Source organism: Sander lucioperca, chromosome 5 (assembly GCF_008315115.2).
Source record: "Sander lucioperca isolate FBNREF2018 chromosome 5, SLUC_FBN_1.2, whole genome shotgun sequence".
NCBI classification, from domain to species: Eukaryota; Metazoa; Chordata; class Actinopteri; order Perciformes; family Percidae; genus Sander; species Sander lucioperca.
In genome coordinates this window covers 2,743,126-2,762,976 of record NC_050177.1, presented here as the reverse complement: position 1 = coordinate 2,762,976, position 19,851 = coordinate 2,743,126, and the positions used below count along the sequence as shown (strand labels likewise).

The following is a 19,851-nucleotide window of genomic DNA, read 5'->3' as shown; positions in this document are numbered from 1 at the left end:
TCTCTTTCTCTTCCCTTATTTCCTGTCAGCTCTCTACTATACACGGTCGAATAAATATTATGTAAAACATGCCTCCAAAATACTATAAAAATAACGTCTCACAACTGTATGCAGTGCAAAGAAAGACTTTATTGAAACAATTCATTTAAAACTCAACTCTTAAATGGTATATTAGCTACCTATTTGCTTCATTTTCTCCTTATTGCAACTTTTTTACAACATATTAAAAACTCTTTCATAGAAAAAAATATGTTTAGAAACTTAATCTACAATTACATCGCAAAGATATCAGCGGAAATGTTAAGGCACTTGATCACCAGTAAAGGCCAAAAATAGAAATCTTTCACTCATTTGGTTCTTTAGTTAGCAGGACATACTAACGCACAAAACACAAAATGATCTTTCGATATTCGAGTAAAGACTGAACTGAAGATGGAGGTAAGACAAACCAAAATCATACTTCAATCTATTGCTCTAAAGAACAGACAGACAAAATGAAATTTGGTCCCATGAGTTAAGAAGTGCTCCTTGAATTACACATGAAAAATGATCAGTGATTTGAGTTGCATAAATTATATTTTACATTTAACGGTTGACATAAACAGTCAAAACTGAAAACCAAAAAACAGAATTTTGGTATTGGGATACAACAGAAAACGTAAGAAAATGGAACACTGTTTAACCAGAAGGTGGCAGTATAGATTATTAAAAAAAAGCCATACTGCAGTTTTAGTGAACCCTAACATGGGAAAACACCACAGTGAAAAGTCTGTTTCTAGAAACTGAAACATTACACCCTTCTTCTGACGGTATTTCCTTTGACTTTGGTTTATTTGACACTGTTAAACAGACTGAGAATGTGAGTGGTGGGCATGAGGTGTCAACTGTCCTATTAAAGAAGATAATAAACCTGTTTATCCACACTCTTTGTACAACCATGAAAATGTGGCAACTAAGTCGCTAGAAGTATGGATGAGTCTAGAAACAACATCCAAAATCCAAGAGATTAGAATGTTCTGAAATGTTTTTGAAAACTTATTGTCACTGAGGACCTGTGGTTTAGACTTTAGAGCTTGATTAATGCAAAACAATACAAAAAAAAGTTCTCAATAATTTCAATTTGCAACCAAAATAAATAAAGCCAGCACTGAAGAAGCATTACCTTTGTCAGCCAGCTTACAATATAAACAGGCAGTTATAAACAGGTATTTTGCTGGCTATAAACAGTTTTTCACAGAGCTTTATAAGAAAGACAATTCCATAATCCAAATTTTCCTTCACCAGGATGGAAGATTATGTTTATCCAGTATGACTCCTTTGATCAGAGTGGGACTCTTTGCTGGTGTTTAACTGACCAGAAATGCACTGTCCAGCTTTGTGCATACTGTAGCTTGTTTGGGAGGTTATTGTTGTTGGCACTGTCATCTGCTCCAATCATTTCTCCAAAAAGGAACAAAAGTGACAGCTTCTTGGCAAAGTCACATTATAGCTGACAACGATATGTCATTTTCCTAGAAAAAGCTTAAAAAGGTAGTGGGTCCTCTTAGAATGACGTGCTGCATCTCTTCTTCTTCAAAGGTTTTGGTCTCATTTGGAACCTGAATTCATTTCTGTTTCAGCTTGGCCATCTGGATCTCACCACTCCCCACCTGAGACAGTTTAGCATCACATAAACTGTGTTACTGTGTTTACTTTGAATAGCATGGGCGGGGAAGCATTGGCTTGGCTGGGGGAAAAAATGTTTTTCTCTTTTCTTAACCATCCCGAACAAAATGCTAGGTCTCCTCGTCCCATAGACACAGCTGCTTTTGGGGAACATAGTAAGTGAAATGGTAGCCCTTGCTGCAGCTCTTAATGCCACATTTGTAGGTGGAGCCTTTGCCCATGGTGTCCCGGCTGCGGCAGTACTTCAGCAGACATGGGTACCACTCCAGGCGCAGGCTGTATGTGCAGAGACAGGGCTGCCACAAGTCTTTAGTAGAGTGACAGGCCTGAAAGCCGGGCACCTCGGTTGTTTGGGGCAGGACATCGAATATGGAGCCATCCACTCCTATAACACAGACAGCAGAGGGGCATTACTGTCAGAGCTTGCAGTATTAAAAACAAAAAGCAGCTGTTGTGTGCATAATTCTCTTTCTAATTTCACTCAATTAAATACTGTATTGAACTGAATAGGGTTAACAAAGTGGCTAAAAGGAGGGGAGATGGTGCCGTAAAAGGGGTGCTTTGTTATGCAAAGGAGATGCTACTGTGATTCCCTCCGCTGATAATGGTGCGTAGTGCTTGGTGAACCATGACCATCAACATTGTTTCCTCTCTAACAGTGCTGTCAGTGGATAATAGTGCTGTCATATGGATTCTCCTCAGCCTGGATAATATGGACTTTATTACAACTAGTACAGTGCCCGTTCAAAATGTGCCTGTTTGGAACAGGCCGGTTGCTTGGCCTGTGGTATTGCTGCTTTTAGCTTTTTTCAATGTGCCATTGTACCCAAAAATTACTTACAGAAGGCCCCCAAAGCCACCCAACTGTATACTACTGACTTACTGTGTACTTTTACTTCAAAGGAAAACATTGTACTACTACATTTACCTGACAGAGAAATGTTAATGGTTACGTTGGAGATTCAGATGTTACTCACAAAATATCCCAATTAAAATATGACGCATAATTACACACTAAACTATCTAGCATTAAATTAGAGTTGAAAGCTTCACCTTGAACAGACGTTAAGTAAAAGTAATTACATTGTGCTGTTACAATGCCTCTCTTTTCACCTGAAGTAAACATTTGAATGCAGGACTTGTACTGTGCAGTATTAATAGTTTTACTATTAATAGTTATACTTCAGAAAAAAAACGTTTTGAGTACCACTGCCAATACCAACATTGCAAGTTAGAGAAATGGTGAAAAGTAAAGCAGGACGCTGTTTGCCTGGGCCCCCAAATCATTATATTGAACATTTCAGTTAATTTAATCTCGCCAAAACCAATAATTTTGTTATTTTAGTCAAACTGATTTCACATAAGACACACACACACACACACACACACACACACACACACACACACACACACACACACACACTATCTCTATTTAGAGATGTTTAACTGATTATTTTTTCAAGATTTATCATGAATGTAAAGAGACAAAGAGGAAGGTAAATATAGACAGCATGAACAGTAATAGAGCCTTATCAACAAAAAGCCAGATAATACTTTCACTCAAATGAAGTGGAAAAAGGTGTTTGGGTGATAAAAAACTGGAAAGATAGAGTGTCTGCGAGATAAAGACTGTCAGTACAGAAATATAGTGGTTAGAGACAATCTGGAGGGATGGGCGAGACGAGAAAGAGACAGGACAACAGACAACATTTTGCCAAAACAGAACTTTTGCCAGTTTCAATGATAAACAAACATAAGATGACCTCCGACCTTTTTCCAGCCAGTGTTTGACATCGGACTCCCTGGTGTAAATGGCCTCATGGGCCTCACTGCACATGTTGTGGACATGGGAGCTGAGTTGAGAGGCCTGACTTAGATTGACCGCAGCGCTCATCGTCAGCTGCTCCAGTCCTCTCCGCTCCTCTGCCAAGCGAATAGCCTGAGGATTTTTCTGAGCAGACAACACAAAAGATCAGTGTTCACACCCTCAGATGCTCTGAACAATATACTGTAAATGTTGATTTTTTTTCAAGAGCTGAAAATGTTGATAATACAACACAAATTCTGCATCATGTCTTGACGTCATACCTGTCTGAGACGGGCCATGGACTCGCTTGGGATGATCTCATTGCGGTTGAGACGAGAGATGAAGCACAGAGCCTGGTACTGGTTCTGTCCTCTTTCCAGCTCGCCCAGGATCAGCGCTCGGAATATCTTCACATCCTGCAAGACATAAGGGATGAGAGATGACTGGCTGAACGGATAAACAGACGCTTCCCAGAAGACAGTGAAATGGTGCATGAAGCGAGGTTATAATAACTTACTGTTTATATGTGCATGCTCATACGGATTACAACAAATATTCTTTCCATTGCGCTACTTAGTGTAGCACTTTTCCAGACACTCAAAAGTAATTCAATATGTGGAGATCAAAGATGTTCAAACAACTGTCTGCTAAAAGTAAAGAGGGGTTTATATTCACAATGCCCTTAGAGCCTCATCTGACAGTTTGTTGATACTTTTTATTGTCTGTAGGCCTGTGCAACTGCTCCAGTCATGCTCTGGTTTTTTGTAGTGTCAAATTAAGGCTCTGGGCCTGTTTCTTGACTTATCTGAGTTTCTCACATGCCGTAAAAGTCAGAAACATTTTACCACGCTGTTTTAGGTGGAACTCTAAAAGTAGGAAAATGGTGATAGTGGAGAATTCACAAACTTGTTGCTGTTGGCAAGTGTGTGAGCGATCTGGCGCCAAACCCAAGGCCATTAAGAGTTCTGTAAGAGGGCATGCAAAGCATGATGGGAAGCTTCAACAGTGGGGAGAACAGAGCAGCAAACCTGTCTCCCTATTCATCAGACACCACCCCCACCCCCCGCCCCTGCTTCAGCTTCAAGACAGACACAGTCCCAAACACCCCTCCTCCGCTTTTCACACACCCGTCTGAAGCAAACAGGCTGCAGTTTGAAGGCTTTCACTCCCTGAGCGGGAAGGACTCTGGGATAGATAAACAGCCCGGAGATAACCCCATTGAGTTCTCCTTAAGCTCTTTTGTCCCACTTCCTGTATGCAGAAGTGTACACACTGGCAAGAAAGCAATACAACCTGCCTTAGAAGTGTTTACGCTCTGTAGTTCTTGATAGACTACTTTGTATGATCACTGGTTCCTTGTTCTAACAACCACTTTTGTCTGTGAAAAGAGTTTCTGGCAGGCGTACAATACAAGCACGGGTATTACACAAGACAATCATGCGATACGATTTGACCACTGAAAAGCAAACAACTGGGCAAATATTGATTCACAGGGTTTATGGGATGTTAACCTCAGATTTTTCCCTCATGTATCTCTGTGAGCTGCTCAGTGTATTAAAACAGACTGTAGAACACTAGCACACACTAGTTTTTTTTTTTTTTTAAGTACAAAGTCTGAATGATTAGAGAGAATGTCAAGACTACAGGAGGCATGAATACATCACAGTGAACGGAGTGAGATGTAAGGAAGAGGGAGTACAATGCCGACAGAGAGATGGCCTAGAGTGCCATTTCCCCTCAAATGTAGGGAGACGCAGAGGCCACGACTTCAAGACCTCCCATATTGCAGACACATGGCGCTACGCTGGGACACTGTGTGTGTACATATGTATGTGTGTGTGTGTGTGTGTGTGTGTGTGTGTGTGTGTGTCGGCAGAGAAAAGGATAGAAAGACGGGGGAAAGGCATTTGTGTCAGCCACATAGATTTGCCCTAGGGCTCTCTGGGTAATTACAGAAAAGCAGGGTAGCTCCACCAACTCTGCTTCTTTGGATCTTACTTAATGGCACAGTGTAGACGCTGAGATCTCCTCCTCTTGTGTCATTATGTGTCCAGATTAATGATTGTCTACGTCTAATGTCCGGCATTTGGATTTAGGCCAAAAAGGATGAGGGGAGAGCAACAGTGCTTACTGTGGCAACAGCATTTCCTGATGTAACTTTGTGTCAAGTTGACATCATCTGTAATAGAATATCTTTAAAATCATTATTTGACATTTTTGGAAATGCACTTATTTGCTTTCTTGCAGAGAGCTAGATGAGAAAAAACGATACCACTCTGTCTGTATGCTAAATGTGAAGCTACAGCCAGCAGTCGATTGGCTTAGCTTAGCTTGATGACTGGAAACAGGGGGAAACGGCAAGCCTTGCTCTGTCTGAAGTTAACAAAATCCACCTACCATCACCTCTAATTGAGACGTTCTAGCTCATGTGTTTAATCTTTACAAAAATCGGGATTTTAAAAACAACAATTTGTGGTTTTGATTTTACCATCTACCTCTCTCATCTAACACTCACTATTCATTTAAATCGTATAGCACTGAATTAAAGACACGGTAAAATATTTCTGTCTCCAGCCAACTAAGAGAGAAATTAAGTGTAATTGTGGCCATTAAATGGCAATAACAAACCAGTGTTAATATCTTAGTGGTCTTGATGCCGCTGAGATAATAATCAGCATGGCTTGTAATGCTTCTAAAAGCAAAAGGAGTGATGACATCATCTCTACATCGCCATCCAGACAGAAGCGGCTGGATTCAACTGTTTGTTTGGATAAGACTAGCCTCACTTCTGCCTGCCTGAAACTAGCACTGGCACATGCACAGACTGGCTTGTTTGTGCAGACACAGTGTCAAAAGTTTGATAAAAGAAATCTCAGCAAAGAGTGAAATGTGCAGTGGTAATTAAAGGAGGTTTTACACATGTTGTATCCCAACACCAGGAGAGAGTGAGTACTGAACAACAGGTACCTCTTTTAAAATCTGTGGAGTTGTTGGAGATTTTTTTTAGTCAGGGAATTATTCTATAGTATACTATAATACAGTATGACTTTGACAGAAGATCAGACAAATATGAAAGAGGCAGGTGTCAAGCTCCTGTGATATCAGTAGGGGGTAACATATGGTTTCCTGTTGTGTTACATTAGACAGTGTTCAAGAGGAGCTTTGGTATTTTTCAACCTGGACCATATTTTAGTATCTAAGTAAATAATGGGGACAACTATTTTTGAAATTGTTCCAGTATTGAGCGAGAACACTGCAGCCTGCAGCCACGAAACGTAATCCTATGGGGCAATTACGCACTGTCAATATACTCTAAAAGTGCTTGTTTTTGCCACTGACAGGCTCAGATTGTTATTATGAATGCCCGTCTACATTACGGAAAGGACCCTACAGAGAAATAACACGTTTTTCTTTACCTTTTGCTTGATCGGGTCTTTAACCAAGTCTCACTCACAGAGAAGGCTCGTCCTGAAATCTTGCAGTGGTGACTTGATTCATTCACATTGTCGAAATCTTCCCAATATTGAGCCATGACATTAAAAATATTTTAAATAACACTAAGCTAGTTTTCTGTACTCCCAACAGAACAAACTCTTCCCAGCACTCCTCTCACGCCACTGTTTTATGGCAACAAGTCACCACGAGAGAGATTTCAGAATGAGACTTCTCCGTGAGTGAGTTGGTTAGACACAACAACAACAGACTGGATCAAGCAAAAGGTAAAGAAAAATGTCTCATTTCTCTGTAGGGTCCTTTCCATAAAGTTCAAACAGTCTGAGCCTTTCAGTGGCAAAAACAAGCACTTTTAGTGAACGTACAATGCCAGTTCGTAAATGTCCCATAGGGTAACATTGCAGCCCGTTTCGGGGACACACACATTTAACTTTAGGACATCATAGTCGAGTGGGCCTGCTCCAGCTTGAAAAGGAGTAAGGCCACTTGAATTCACAACTACTCCTTAAAAGAAGTGAAGCCTAATTCAGGAAAATGAGTCACCCGTTAAAAAGTGCATTTCCACAGACCTACATAAAATTAAAGGTTTGCAGACCAACATTTAGAGGAAATCACCAGGTACGGACATTAAGAATTAAAAGAGAGAGAGACATTTCCCCGTCTAGAAAAAGGCGGGTAATACCATAATAAAAGGACAGCGGAGCCTTGAGTTTTTCCCTACCAGAGCAGTGTAAATGTCAGCATGGCTATAAATAATCCACACAAGTACAGATTCCTAAGCATTGCTCCTTGACACCCGGGGCTTAGTCCATTTGCAGACAAACTACCACTGGCCAACGGCCAAACACAAGGCTGTATTCATGCAACCTGACTAGTGTGTCATACTAAGACCTGTTAAACAGGAGAGAGGTGGAGGCCTGTTTCATTGGTGGTTACCTTTGGTGGGCCAGGTTATTTAAGAGGTGCACAAAAGCCTATTCAGACACTCAAAGGGTGCCATTTACAGTGAACATTCTCCATCACTGTAGTTGTAACCCAGCTAGCTAAATATGTTCTCTTCACAGAGGACATACCTGGTTTACTGGCTGTGAAAATCAGAGCTTTGTGAGGCCCTTTACTGAGAGAATAATAAGGTTATTTTCTATGAAGGTTCTATAGCTAGAAGCAGTTTAAATCTCCTGGTGAAATGACTACTGCAAGACATGTACATCTCACTTTGGGGGCAATACCAACTGTGCCAACTTACACTTGCATTCATGGATGTACTTTTAAACACATACAAACGCATGCACACACAGACACAGTGTGCCAGTAGCTATCCCCTGTCCTTCCTGTTTTCCAATCCCCTCTAAGACCCTGTCTGTCGATTAGGCTGATGGCTGGCTGGATAGGACTGTTGGGTCAGCCACGCTCTGATGAGTCATTTGGGATCATGTTTTTTTCAAGCAAGCTGCTGGAGCGGAATCCAAAAGGTTTTTGAAATATAAAAAAAAAAAAAAAAAAAAAAACTAGCCAACAACTAGAATTCTAGAAATCTCTACGGCCTTTTCCAAGTCAACAGCTAATGAGCTTGCATAGTAACACAAATCTACAATGCTAATATAAAAGCTCACCGTTTCAGCATCAATCAGGCTTCCAGTTTATCCCTTTGGCCTGTATTTGTAGAGACATAAGTGATGAAATGTGTTTACTTTTAGGATCTCCTAACCTGCCTAAATGGCTCCGACTCCCCTTTAAAAACATACGGATTTACTATGTTTGGTGATGGGGAGGATATTTGTCTTGGTGCACGAGGGGAGCCCAGTCAAAAAGCACAGGTGTAGGCAGGGATTAAAGATCACGTTGGGAGACAGAGGGAGACAGGGTGAGACAGACTCTCACAGACAAAAGAAGTGGGAGAAAAGCTGTTGCGCTACGAAATGCTTGAGTTGAGGCTAATTACATAGGCTCCAAAGGCAGGAATGTGGAGTCACATTTGGGGCTGGTCACACCTGGCTGTCCAAAGAGTGAACCAATTAGTAAACAGTGGTAGTGAATGGACAAGAAAAACACTGGAGGCCGCAGAAAGAAAAGGTGTTCCCCTCGCCTATTCTCCTGACAGCAATGGAAGGTAACTTACTTGGAGTGTTAATACATTAACTCAGAAATACAGCCACAAAAACTCCACCAACAGCCTTGGATCCTTAAAAGTCTTCAAACCTGTGCAAAGTATGTGCCAACCACAATGAGGGAACTATTCATTCACACAGAATCTGGATACAATTATCCAGACACCCAAACTGTTTATGGAGACTTTGCATTCAGGAAATGAGAGGGACACAAACAGTGAGTGCTAACAGGGAAGGAAATGAGGCAGATAGATACGTAAGGCATAAACAATAGAGATGGCTACAGCCCCATTCAGCCTCTAACCGTTGTCCCACAGCTTTCATATCCGGTTGCAGGGGACACACAAACAGCTTTTCAATCAGAATCTCATTAGTAATATTTTAAAGACCTTTACTAATAATATCTTTTTCAAAGTCTCATATACAAATGTCATTAAACAACCTGCATTTAAAAAAAGCAAAATTCAATTCTTACATCTAAATTTTCATTAAAAAAAAAGAAGGTTAGAATGTTATCAGAGTGTTTGACCTCTCATCTTTGTAAAAGAACAAACAGGAGAAGTCAGTTCTGTAGACTCCATTCTTATTTAACTATTTGGAATATGTGACTTCCTTGCTCTGTTCCAGAACTTTGACAATTCAAACTGTGTTTTGTGACTGGAGAAGTGACACAAAAGCAGTTTATTTGACAAGAAAAAGGATGATGTGTGGACCCTTATAACTTTAGCACCAGAACTGACTGAACTGTACTGAACTGTGAAATTACTTTGAAAGTTACCAGACTGAGCTAGCCAAAAGGACACAGCCATGAATTTGACAAAAGGACATTTCAGGACACTGTGAAAAACAGAACAGAAGCCTTGGCAGAGTAAACCCTTTGTTAGCTTTTTGTGTTGCCAACTGCAATCTTGAAACCTCTGAGGTAGTTCAAAATGATCACAACTATAAACAATGCAAGCCACAACTACTGTCTTCTTGTCCATCAAAGGCTGTTGCCACAGAAACATGCAGTCCACTGTCCCTGATCATGGGAAATTGTGTTAAGGTGGATGATAGTGGTCTCTCTTTAAAAGGGTCCGCTGCCTGCACACATTGCAAAAGAAACAGTGAAACGTGTAATCTTTTTCCTGCAAAGGAAACACTCAGGGGCCATCCACACGGAGATGATTTTTGATGCAAACGCACGTTTTGGCCGATCGTCCAAACAAATCCTGTAAACGCACCCTTTTTAAACCTGGTCCCAGGGTGAAAAACGGGTCCGTTGAAAACGGCTCCCTTTTGGCTTTGTTTGGACAGCGAAGCCGCATTTTTTTTTTTTTTTTAATACACGGTTCCAGGGAAGACGGGGGAAAAAAAGATCGTTTTGGAACGTGTGGACGTGGCCTCATACTCAAATTCCAAGTAACATGTCAAGAAAGTAATGCCAAACAGAGATCACTTTCTAGACAAGTAAGAGGGTTACAGTACCTCTGAATCACACATCTTGTTTTACAATGCAGTAACTTATCTGTGGAGTTTCGCTCTCCCACACTGAAAAAGCCATAGCATGAAAAACGGAAACAGAGTAGGAGTAGAGGTCTTCTAAGGTACTGTGCAACGTCAACAAAAGCTTGAATTTATTAGGGTTGAGGAAAAGAAACTGAAGTCTTTTTTGAGGTGTGTTTCATTTTCACTCCGTCATGGGACAATTTCTCTCATGGATGATTTCACTGAGCGTTGGTGACTCGCAGATGACTCACAGTGACCTTTCACAACAGTAGAGAGGAAAACTCGTGCACCTATAATGTGTCCTCAGTGGTGTCTGAAACAACAACATTTCCCGGAGCAGGTGACACTTACCTGTAAAAAACACTTTACAAGTTTGTGCAAGTGACAAAGTGGGATGGTGTTCCAGGGTTGAGTGAGAGGCAAGTAAAGTACATGCCATCCGGGAAAAAAAAAACACTGGTAGTTGCTTCTTTTGGCAAACACCGGCATTTCCCACAAACAAAAAACAAAACAAAATGGATTGCCAGCACTCCTCACACACAGGAGAGTTTGCCTAATAGCTAATAAAGGCCACAGCTTAAATCCATTTGGACAATTCTAATGGGTGAAGCAATATGTGAAGGCTGTGAGAGAACGGGCTTCTGCCAAAATGGATCTATAGATACTCTGACTCTACTGTATATCCCAAAGGAAGGGCACATAGAAATGCCAACCAACCAGCCTCCCCACCCCCAACTCTCATCCAGTGTTTGGCATAGCACATGAGGGTGTGTGAAGAATCTCCTTTTCACTCTTACAGCAAGCTTACTGTTGGCATTGGGCGTATCCATAAAGCCTCTGTGCTTTGAAGACAATCAGAATATACACTAGAGTGAATTTACCTGAGGGTAAATCAGCCCCTAGCTGAAACACAATCCTGTTTATAAGGCTGAAATGAAATGAGAATCTATAAAAACGGTGCGCAAGCTCATTCTCATCTCACCACGGTGCCATTGTTTACAAAACCCAAACCCATTTAACATGATAGTGTGAGATAGTGAGTGTCAAGTGGCCTCCAACATCTGTTGCTCCCGGGACCCAGCAGCATAGCAAGAGGTCACTCTCATGCCATGTCTACACTAATGTCGATACATTTAACACTTTCCAGCACAGAAAAAAATACTCTCTAAAGTTAATTACTTTGAAAATGGTTTGATGTTGTATTATGGGTTGCACTTATTAAGCTTTTTGACAACTTTAGTCATAACTTCAGTTAGAAAGCTACTGGCTTAAATGGCTTATTTATCCCAAAATGACAATGTTTAAGCGCTTTCTCTTGTCATTCCTGCAAGGACAGCGGACTGTCAGACTGATCTGAAAACACTAGTGTGGGTGGAGATGTTTTATTATAGGTCCAAAGTGCATGTTACAATACATGCACAAGGATGTACACCATTGCATCCCAGAAATTAAACCTTCTTCAAGTGTTAAGTCAGCCGAGGTCTGCCTGTGAAGTCGTTAACATTCCTGCATTGATCAAACCCACTAGTTAGACATGAAAGTAAGACACACAGAGTGCAAACTGATTAGCTTCTCCGACAAAGTTACTACATCTGGAAAGACCCAAAACAGGCTCTCAAATATGTGAGACATTTCCCTTAGATTAAACTCCAAGCCATGGTTTATGTTCAGCTCAAGGTCTTAGACTGTGTTAGACCATAAATCGTTGCAGTGGTTGCTGAAGAAAAAAAAAAAATCTGATCTGCACCGACTCGGCAAATGACTTAAGAGGAACGGTCTATTCAAGGATACAACAGCACATCTGATTTGTCTCGTCTTGAAATAATTGTACGGTGACATTGAGCATGCCATCAGGATATTACTGAACTGCAAACAGATTGCTGCAATTTTACAATATTTAGAGAAGATTTGGCTGTAAATACTTACACTGTGATACCAGACGGGAGTGAAAAAATAGTGAGATTACGAACAACTCTCCCTAAAGATTTGAGCAAGTTAAGCAACCTACACATGCAATTACAGACTACACAGTGAATGATCAACTCCCTCCCACGATACCTTCCTTTCGCAAAAGTGATATCAGTTTTCCAGTGGTTTGAATTGAATAGAAGAGGTTATCTACATGATGAGATTATTTACTCAACATAACACAGAGGTATTATGAGCAAGCTAAACCACATCGTGTTTTCCATATGTCTACATGCCTTCAGAGCAAATGTAACCCTCCTGAAATCACAGTACAGCTGATTCTCACAGTGATTTATTGCTTGGATAAGGTTGACTTAACTTCCTTCTCACATCCAGCAGACCACTCTCCCAGTGTCTAATGACTTTAGCATTTACCATCACATCTTTGCCACGTATTCACAAAGCAGAAATGAGCAAGGCGGCTGCTGTCTGATTATTTATAGAGGTTGTTTTTAGGATGCTAGTGAACTTAGACCTCAATCCTGGTTGAATCAAACATGTATAATTGGATAGCATAAAGGCTTGTTCAGTCAATAATGAGTAACAGGAATAACACTAACATGCACAGTACCTATCTACCTTTGGCTGTATAGTGCATTATAAATCTCCAGTGTTTAACATCCATGTTAAAACACTCTTCTTCCCACACGTCCATCTGGACTTTATACTCATGGCAGCTGGATGGGACAGCTCTTCCAACTTTCCATAAATCTTGGAGATACTGCACAAGAGCTGAATGAAAACCACATGCAGGAGAAATTGAGGAGAGGGCAGGAAGAAGTGAGCAAAAGACAGAGAGGGGGACAGGGGGAGAAAGAGACAGAAAGGGGAGGGGGGGGGGCAAGGAGGCAGACCTACAACTGGAACAGATAAATCAGGCAGTGGAAAAGTAAAGTGATCTAAGAGGTTCTGTTGGCTTTATTCAAATAAACAAAACCACATGTGCATATGTATGTGCGTGTGCACGGACGTGTGTATATGCATGAAGGGCCGCGGCAACACGGGGGCGCCTGCGCGACCAAGCAAAGACTCCCTGCTCACAGATCAGTGTATGTCTCTTTATATTGGTGTGTCACCAATGATTGGGGGCGACGGCCTCTTCTCTTTCAACTCTAAATTAGCTGTTTTGGTTAGTGAACCAGACGTGCAGATCAAAAAGGTCAGACATGCCCACTTAATCCTGGTAAATCTCCCCCTTCACATCTCGCCAGCTTGTCAGCTTCTGTGTGACAGCAACCATCACACACACATGCCTTTGCTCCGTGCGCCTCTGTGAGTCCATCCCCTTGCGCACAGCAGTTGTAGTTTTCCTTCCCGGACTGACATTTATGTGTCTCTGAGTAGTGATTGTCAAAAGTGAAACTGTCATCTTTCCAAAAATCATGAATGTAGTGCTGGTTAGGGAGGGACACTTGATCGGCTTGTCTACTTTTAGAAGAATGCCAAATATGGCCGCTCGGGGCCGGGCCCATCAGCAGCAGGGGTTTGAAGGCCATTGGGGTGCGTGGACATCCACATCTAAGGAGCAGCAGCTGCCTTGACCTCTGTGCAACTCGTGAGGGAGATGGAAAAAGATGAGTGAAACTACTATGACTAAGTTGTACTTAAGTTTATGTGTGAGTTTCAGTGTCTGCTGCAGGAGGTTTATGCTTTTGGGATGCTTTCCTTTAAAAAGGTCCAATATGTAGGAATTTCTCCCATCTAGCGTTGAGATCATATATCACAATCAACTCTCTCGCGCCACGCAGTTCAAAGTACGTATTACAGCTACGGTAGCCTTCACTCTTTTTTTTCTGATGACGCCGGTCTCTTGCTCTTTTCAATATAATTTTTTCTTTTTCTGGGCAAAAAAGAAGACTCCTGTTCCTGAAATTTGGATTTTGAATATGTGCGGTCCTCCATGTTTCCTTCTTCAAACTTGCCGGGGCCGGGAAGCGACGATACCCAGAGAAGACACACCAGCCCGATAATCAGGCGTCGGGCCGTCTGGCGAGGTCAGTGACTCGAGTCTGTTCGGTGTGTCCCGTGCCGTCGGCCGTCCGAGGAGCCGTCGGCACTCATTTGGGCCGACCCGACATGTTCAGTCGAGGACAGGGCAGTCGGGACTCGCCCGGAAATGGCAAGCGGATGAGCCGCTCAAAATCTGACGAAAATCTTTTAAACTAACCTTTGTCGATCTGAAATGAAGACAGATTCAGAAACTGCATGGCATATTTCTGGCTTAAAATGTTTTCAGAAACACGTTTAGGTGAACTATTTTAGTACAATATGAAATTGTATTCTGAACAAGCCGCCATGACAGTCTGGCTGTGAATTTCATGGATGTATTAAGAGAACTGGATCCAGTGTTCGGCGGGAAGCCCCGTACGTTCTAATGAGAGTGCTCAAAAGCGCATAAAGCAAACATGGAGCTCGGCTCTTCCGCATTGTTGGCCCATAACGCTGGTTGGCTCACGATGGGCATGCGCACTAGCAACAATTTGTTTGCGTTGTCGTAGCAACCGGTAGCAACATGCGCGTTCATGAGCTTCTCTGTCGTGTCTCTTACAAGTGGCGAACTTATGAACTCGCCGTTTCATTGTCTAAAATATTCACTAACGTTAAACACTGTTTTCGTTGTTCCCTATCGTTTACATGCTTAGCTAAATAAACGATAGATGTATTTAGCTAGACAACCAAGGAGATTTAATAATTATGTTGTGCTACTAGCTAGCAGTTAGCCTGCAGTTTCGTGAACAAAGCTCATCCATGGCTTCAGCTCTCATCCACGTTACAAGCTTTACAGCATACAGCCCTCGGATGTATCATAAGAGAGAACCAAGGCAATGTAATCACTATGTCTGTAGTAACGTTATGTAGGCATATAGTTAGCTATGTAGCTATAGATCTTAATACAGCCATGCTAGCTACCCCTGATGTTAGCAACTAGCTAGCTAGCCGATAGCCCGACAGTTTGGGACACGCTAATGACGTTACATCCACGTAGCTAACAGGCTTTACAGCAGCTACATACATCCCTGGGATGTATCATGACGTCATAAGATAACACCATGGACTTATTAATAGAACACATGGTGAACTACAACCATTAGCTATATCCATTATTACAGCTAGCTACATGAGCTCGGGAGAACAGTCATGTGAGCGGGCGGGCGCAGTCCCGCGGCTCTGCTCGCGTCCACTATGCGCGTTCATTATGCCAAATTTAATAATTCTGGATTCGCTTCTAGTGAATGTAGTAAAAATGTTAAAAACGTAACGTTTTAAACAAGGACCCTTTCAGTGTTCGGGTGGTAGGTTGATATACCCAGAAATAAATTATCCGCTGAAATATAGATGTTTCTTTCGCCATGCAAGGTCTATGTGAAAAGTCTTTCTGGGCCATGGGGTGCAGTACCACGGTTATCCGCTAAGCCCATGGTGGCTTTTAGATTCGCCGCTCTTCCTGGGGGCTTGGTGAATTTCCGGAGAAAAAAGAACCATGTGACGCGTTCGTCCAATCAGCTGCCGGTTTTCATTTTCTGGTAAATAATCAGACTGTTAATGGAAACAATACAGAGCAGCGCCGCCTGCTGCTATGGAGACGTATTATGTTTCGCGCACGCGCAGAGCGTACGCTCAAGTCGGCGTCTCCTCAGTGTGTTCTGAGGCATTTTTTGGACCTCGGGACCCGACTGATCAGTCCGACTGGCTTTTCTGCCGACGGTCGGCACGTCTGGTTGGTGTGTCAGGGCCTTAGCAGCAGCTGTGAGTTTATCATGTGACAGCGAAAACGCAAAAAGCGGAGCAGTATGTCCTGTATGTCCCTTACCGGCTAAGGTATTTTAAGATGGCGCATGAATATGGAGCATCTACCCCAGTTCATGCGAATGCAAATGTTAAATTTCAAGCCAATAGGAATACTTGGAATTGATGGTGGTGGTAAATATTCATGAAAAAGGACATGTTTTAAACAACACAGATTTTGATAATGAACAACTAAACATGTTACACACTGGGCCTTTAAGCCTCAGATTAGTGACCCTGCATTCTTACCAAGAGGCAACCATTTAGCTTGACCACTAGTTATTGTGATAACTTGATTTCAGTCGTAATGGGATATAGATCTGGGGCTGATCTCATGAGATAATCAAAAAAAAAAAAAAAAAAAAAGAAGATAAAAGGCATCAAGGACTGGGTAATTTACTCCTACCTATCACACTTTGTTTTGGGGCTTTAGACCTTAAACCTAGGGACATCAGATTGGACTTGGATTTGTAAGAGCATGGGTTTCTGGTCATGTGAAACATACACACTACCTTCAGATTTGAAGCCTCCATTAGGTGAAATTGTTAAATGATTTAAATTAAATCAGTGGTTCCCAACGTGAAGGCTGGGTACCACTAACAGTCCCTGAGAGATCTCCAGGAGGTCCCAAAGTCTCAAAAAAGGATCAGTGTCTTCTTGGACTTTGCCTAATTTTAGGGATGACCAATAATGTTTTTTAACATTACAATTATGTCGGACTATACAGTATAAATTCGCTATTAAAACATTTGATAGGCTACATTATTTAACACCCATTCTCAAGGAGCACTGATGGGCCCATACTTCATTTAGGGAACCAATAAACGGGCTCAGTTGTAACAAGCTCTGGTTCAGGCCAAATTTACAATGATACAGTCATTTGAGACTTTCTAATAGCATCTTACACATCTTATATCACCTGGGTGTCAGAATGAGTGAGGGCAACGTCCTCTGAAAGTACAACAGCGTTTAGTGTGACAGGATGACCCTCTCACCTGTTTGAAGTCTGCCACAAAAGTGATGAGTGTTCCATCTCCCTGCTTGAACTCCAGTGATATCGAGTCTCTCTCACTGTCCGCCTCCAAAACCTCCTCGGTCACCAGTCCGTCAGCGAGCCGGACCCGGACCCGCAACTCTGAACCGAGTCCCACAGCGACGACCAGCACCAGGGCGCAGAGACGGGTCAGTATCCCAACTGAAGCCGCAGAGACGCAACTCGCAAACATCCCCACAGACGCAAAACTGAACCCGACAGAGGAAAAAATAGAGGCGAAATAAAAAGATCTACGTTCATATCCCCTAACTAGTTTCTTGGATTTTTTCGTAAAGTCTTTTCCTTCATATTGAAAGTGGGGTTACAGTTTATAGGTCGTACTTCCATATGCACCCGTGTGCCAGCACTTTCCAGAATCACAAGCACGGTCATAGAAATCAGACGACAATCCCCCTTTACTAAAATCTCTGCTTTTCACTTCTGGGAGCCGAGCTCACTTCCATTGAAAGTCTCTCGCTCCGGCGTTGTTGATAAGGTCATGCGCATTTCAGTTTCCCCAGCGCTACAGCCAGTAGTCCGATGATCGCACGTTGCTTCTCATTCTGCTTTGTGTTGATATTCCCGTCTCCTTTTTTTTTTCTCCCCCTTCTGCAATTCATGAAGTCTCGTCACTTCCTATCCGTCAGTATCCCGGTGCTCGCCTGGCCTCCAAACTTTTTGTGAGTGTGTGAGTGAGTGCAGTGATGGTAGTAAACTCTTAAAGCCATACCGCCCTCTTTAAACTCTGCCCATCCCCCTAAAGGCCTCATGTGATCCTCCTGCACTCCAGCAAGCAGGCTGAACTAATAATACCCCCAACAATTATAACAAAGGTGTTGTTAGGATTTGTAAATCATAGTTTTGTGGATGGGGCTCTTGTCGTGTAGGGATAAATAAAAGACTGGGCAAACAATAACCTGCGGCTGGTGGTAATCAAAAAGCAAACAACAATAACTAATAGCTTTAAAAAAAACACGTTATTGTTAAAGATTTTTATTCAGTTTGTCTGTCTGTCTGAGTCTTAGGTTTACAACCCTTTTGATATCAAGATAAATATGATACATGCAAACAATTATTTCATAATTTGTTTCATTAGGTTTTCTCATGAAGGAATTCATTGAATACATTATTTTATTACATCCTTGTGGCATATATTGTGGCTTATTTGCATCACATATGTGTAACATTGAGACTATTACTGTGTAAATCAGTACTACAGTTAAATGCCTACAGGCTCATGAGAAAAACAAAGATGCAGATTATATTAACCTGTAACTTTAACAGGATAATAACCAGTTTTAAGAACACAAGTTGTATAAAAATAAAGATAAGGTACAATTTTCTTTTGTGAGCTCACTTTTTTTTTTTTAATTCTCGGTTGTTTTGTATTTACTCTCTCTGACACCCTTTTTATTTAGGAATAAAATTTTGTTTATTTATTCAGTTGTGATACCTTCTGAAATAAATCTATCAGTTAATTACCACCTTTGATGACAACATATGTTTGATTCACAGGTCCCAGGTGAAGGAAAAAGTACAGTCACTCCTTTATTCTCCTGACATATTATTGAATTTTATGATGTCCTCAAGGGAAAGCTTGACAGACCTGAGGTAAGAGCTGCCAAACAGAGAAAAACTGCCTATCTGAAGAAAGATCTCAGAGCCACATCAAATGGTAGATTACCACTGTGTGTGTGTGTGTGTGTGTGTGTGTGTGTGTGTTTGCAAAAAGGTAGGGTAACAATCCTGTGCTAAACCACCTGACAGTTGTATTATCTCTGTCGGCTGACGCATTGCATTCTGGGTGGGCCCCAAGCTGGTGTCCCCAAATGTGGCAGGACTTGAGTGCTGCTGAGACCAAGAGGTGGTCCCTCCACTGAAGGGGAAAGCAAACAGAGATGCTATAAAGAAGAGCAAACATTGTTAGCTGGGCCTAGCAAAGCAAATGGGGCCCTGGACTCTGATAGACTAGGGGAGTGGATGTCAGGCAAACACCCTCTCTCACTCTCAGGCTACATCTTAGTTAGATTTAAATAGCTGCAGACTAAAGTTTGGGTGAATAGGTGATGGGGTAGACGTTATCATTAATCGCTGTCAGCCAACATGTAAATGCTTCACCCTTCAGGAACAACAACAATCTTTGGAGCTTCATTCAAAATCATGTGCTTCCTTGTTAGACCTTCTCCACCCTGAATTTCCGTACTGTATCCTCACACACAGGAGTCCAAAGTGCAGTAGCTCTGCGAGGCTGTTTACATATACTAACACATGAGATAGCAAAGACAGACACAGGCTACAGTGTACAGAGGGCGTTTATGATTAACTAGCAATTGCGTTGTCTAGCGGTAATTTCCAAACTTAATGAGCAGTGTATGGTTAACCATGTCAGTGTCAGTGGGCCAGAGCAGAGAATGTAATATAATCCTCAGAACCCTGAGGATTATTATTGATTACGACATCTATCATTTAGTCATAATATAATAGAATTTAAATGTAATCATATTCCTTTCACTTTTTACTTAATGTCCTTAGTACTGTCTTTG

At 41.8% G+C, this 19,851-nt stretch overlaps 1 protein-coding gene across 1 annotated transcript; it reads right to left on the bottom strand.

Moving 5' to 3' along the window:
• Positions 1 to 109: 109 nt before the first annotated feature.
• oafa (OAF homolog a (Drosophila)) lies at positions 110 to 18,028 on the bottom strand. Its single transcript, XM_031297033.2, has 4 exons — positions 17,271 to 18,028; positions 3,754 to 3,888; positions 3,436 to 3,616; positions 110 to 2,050 (listed from the first exon to the last, which is right to left on the bottom strand). Exons 1-4 carry the CDS (start codon positions 17,499 to 17,501, stop codon positions 1,776 to 1,778), a joined length of 822 nt encoding a protein of 273 aa, XP_031152893.1. The 5' UTR covers positions 17,502 to 18,028; the 3' UTR covers positions 110 to 1,775.
• Between the last annotated feature and the right edge of the window lie 1,823 nt (positions 18,029 to 19,851).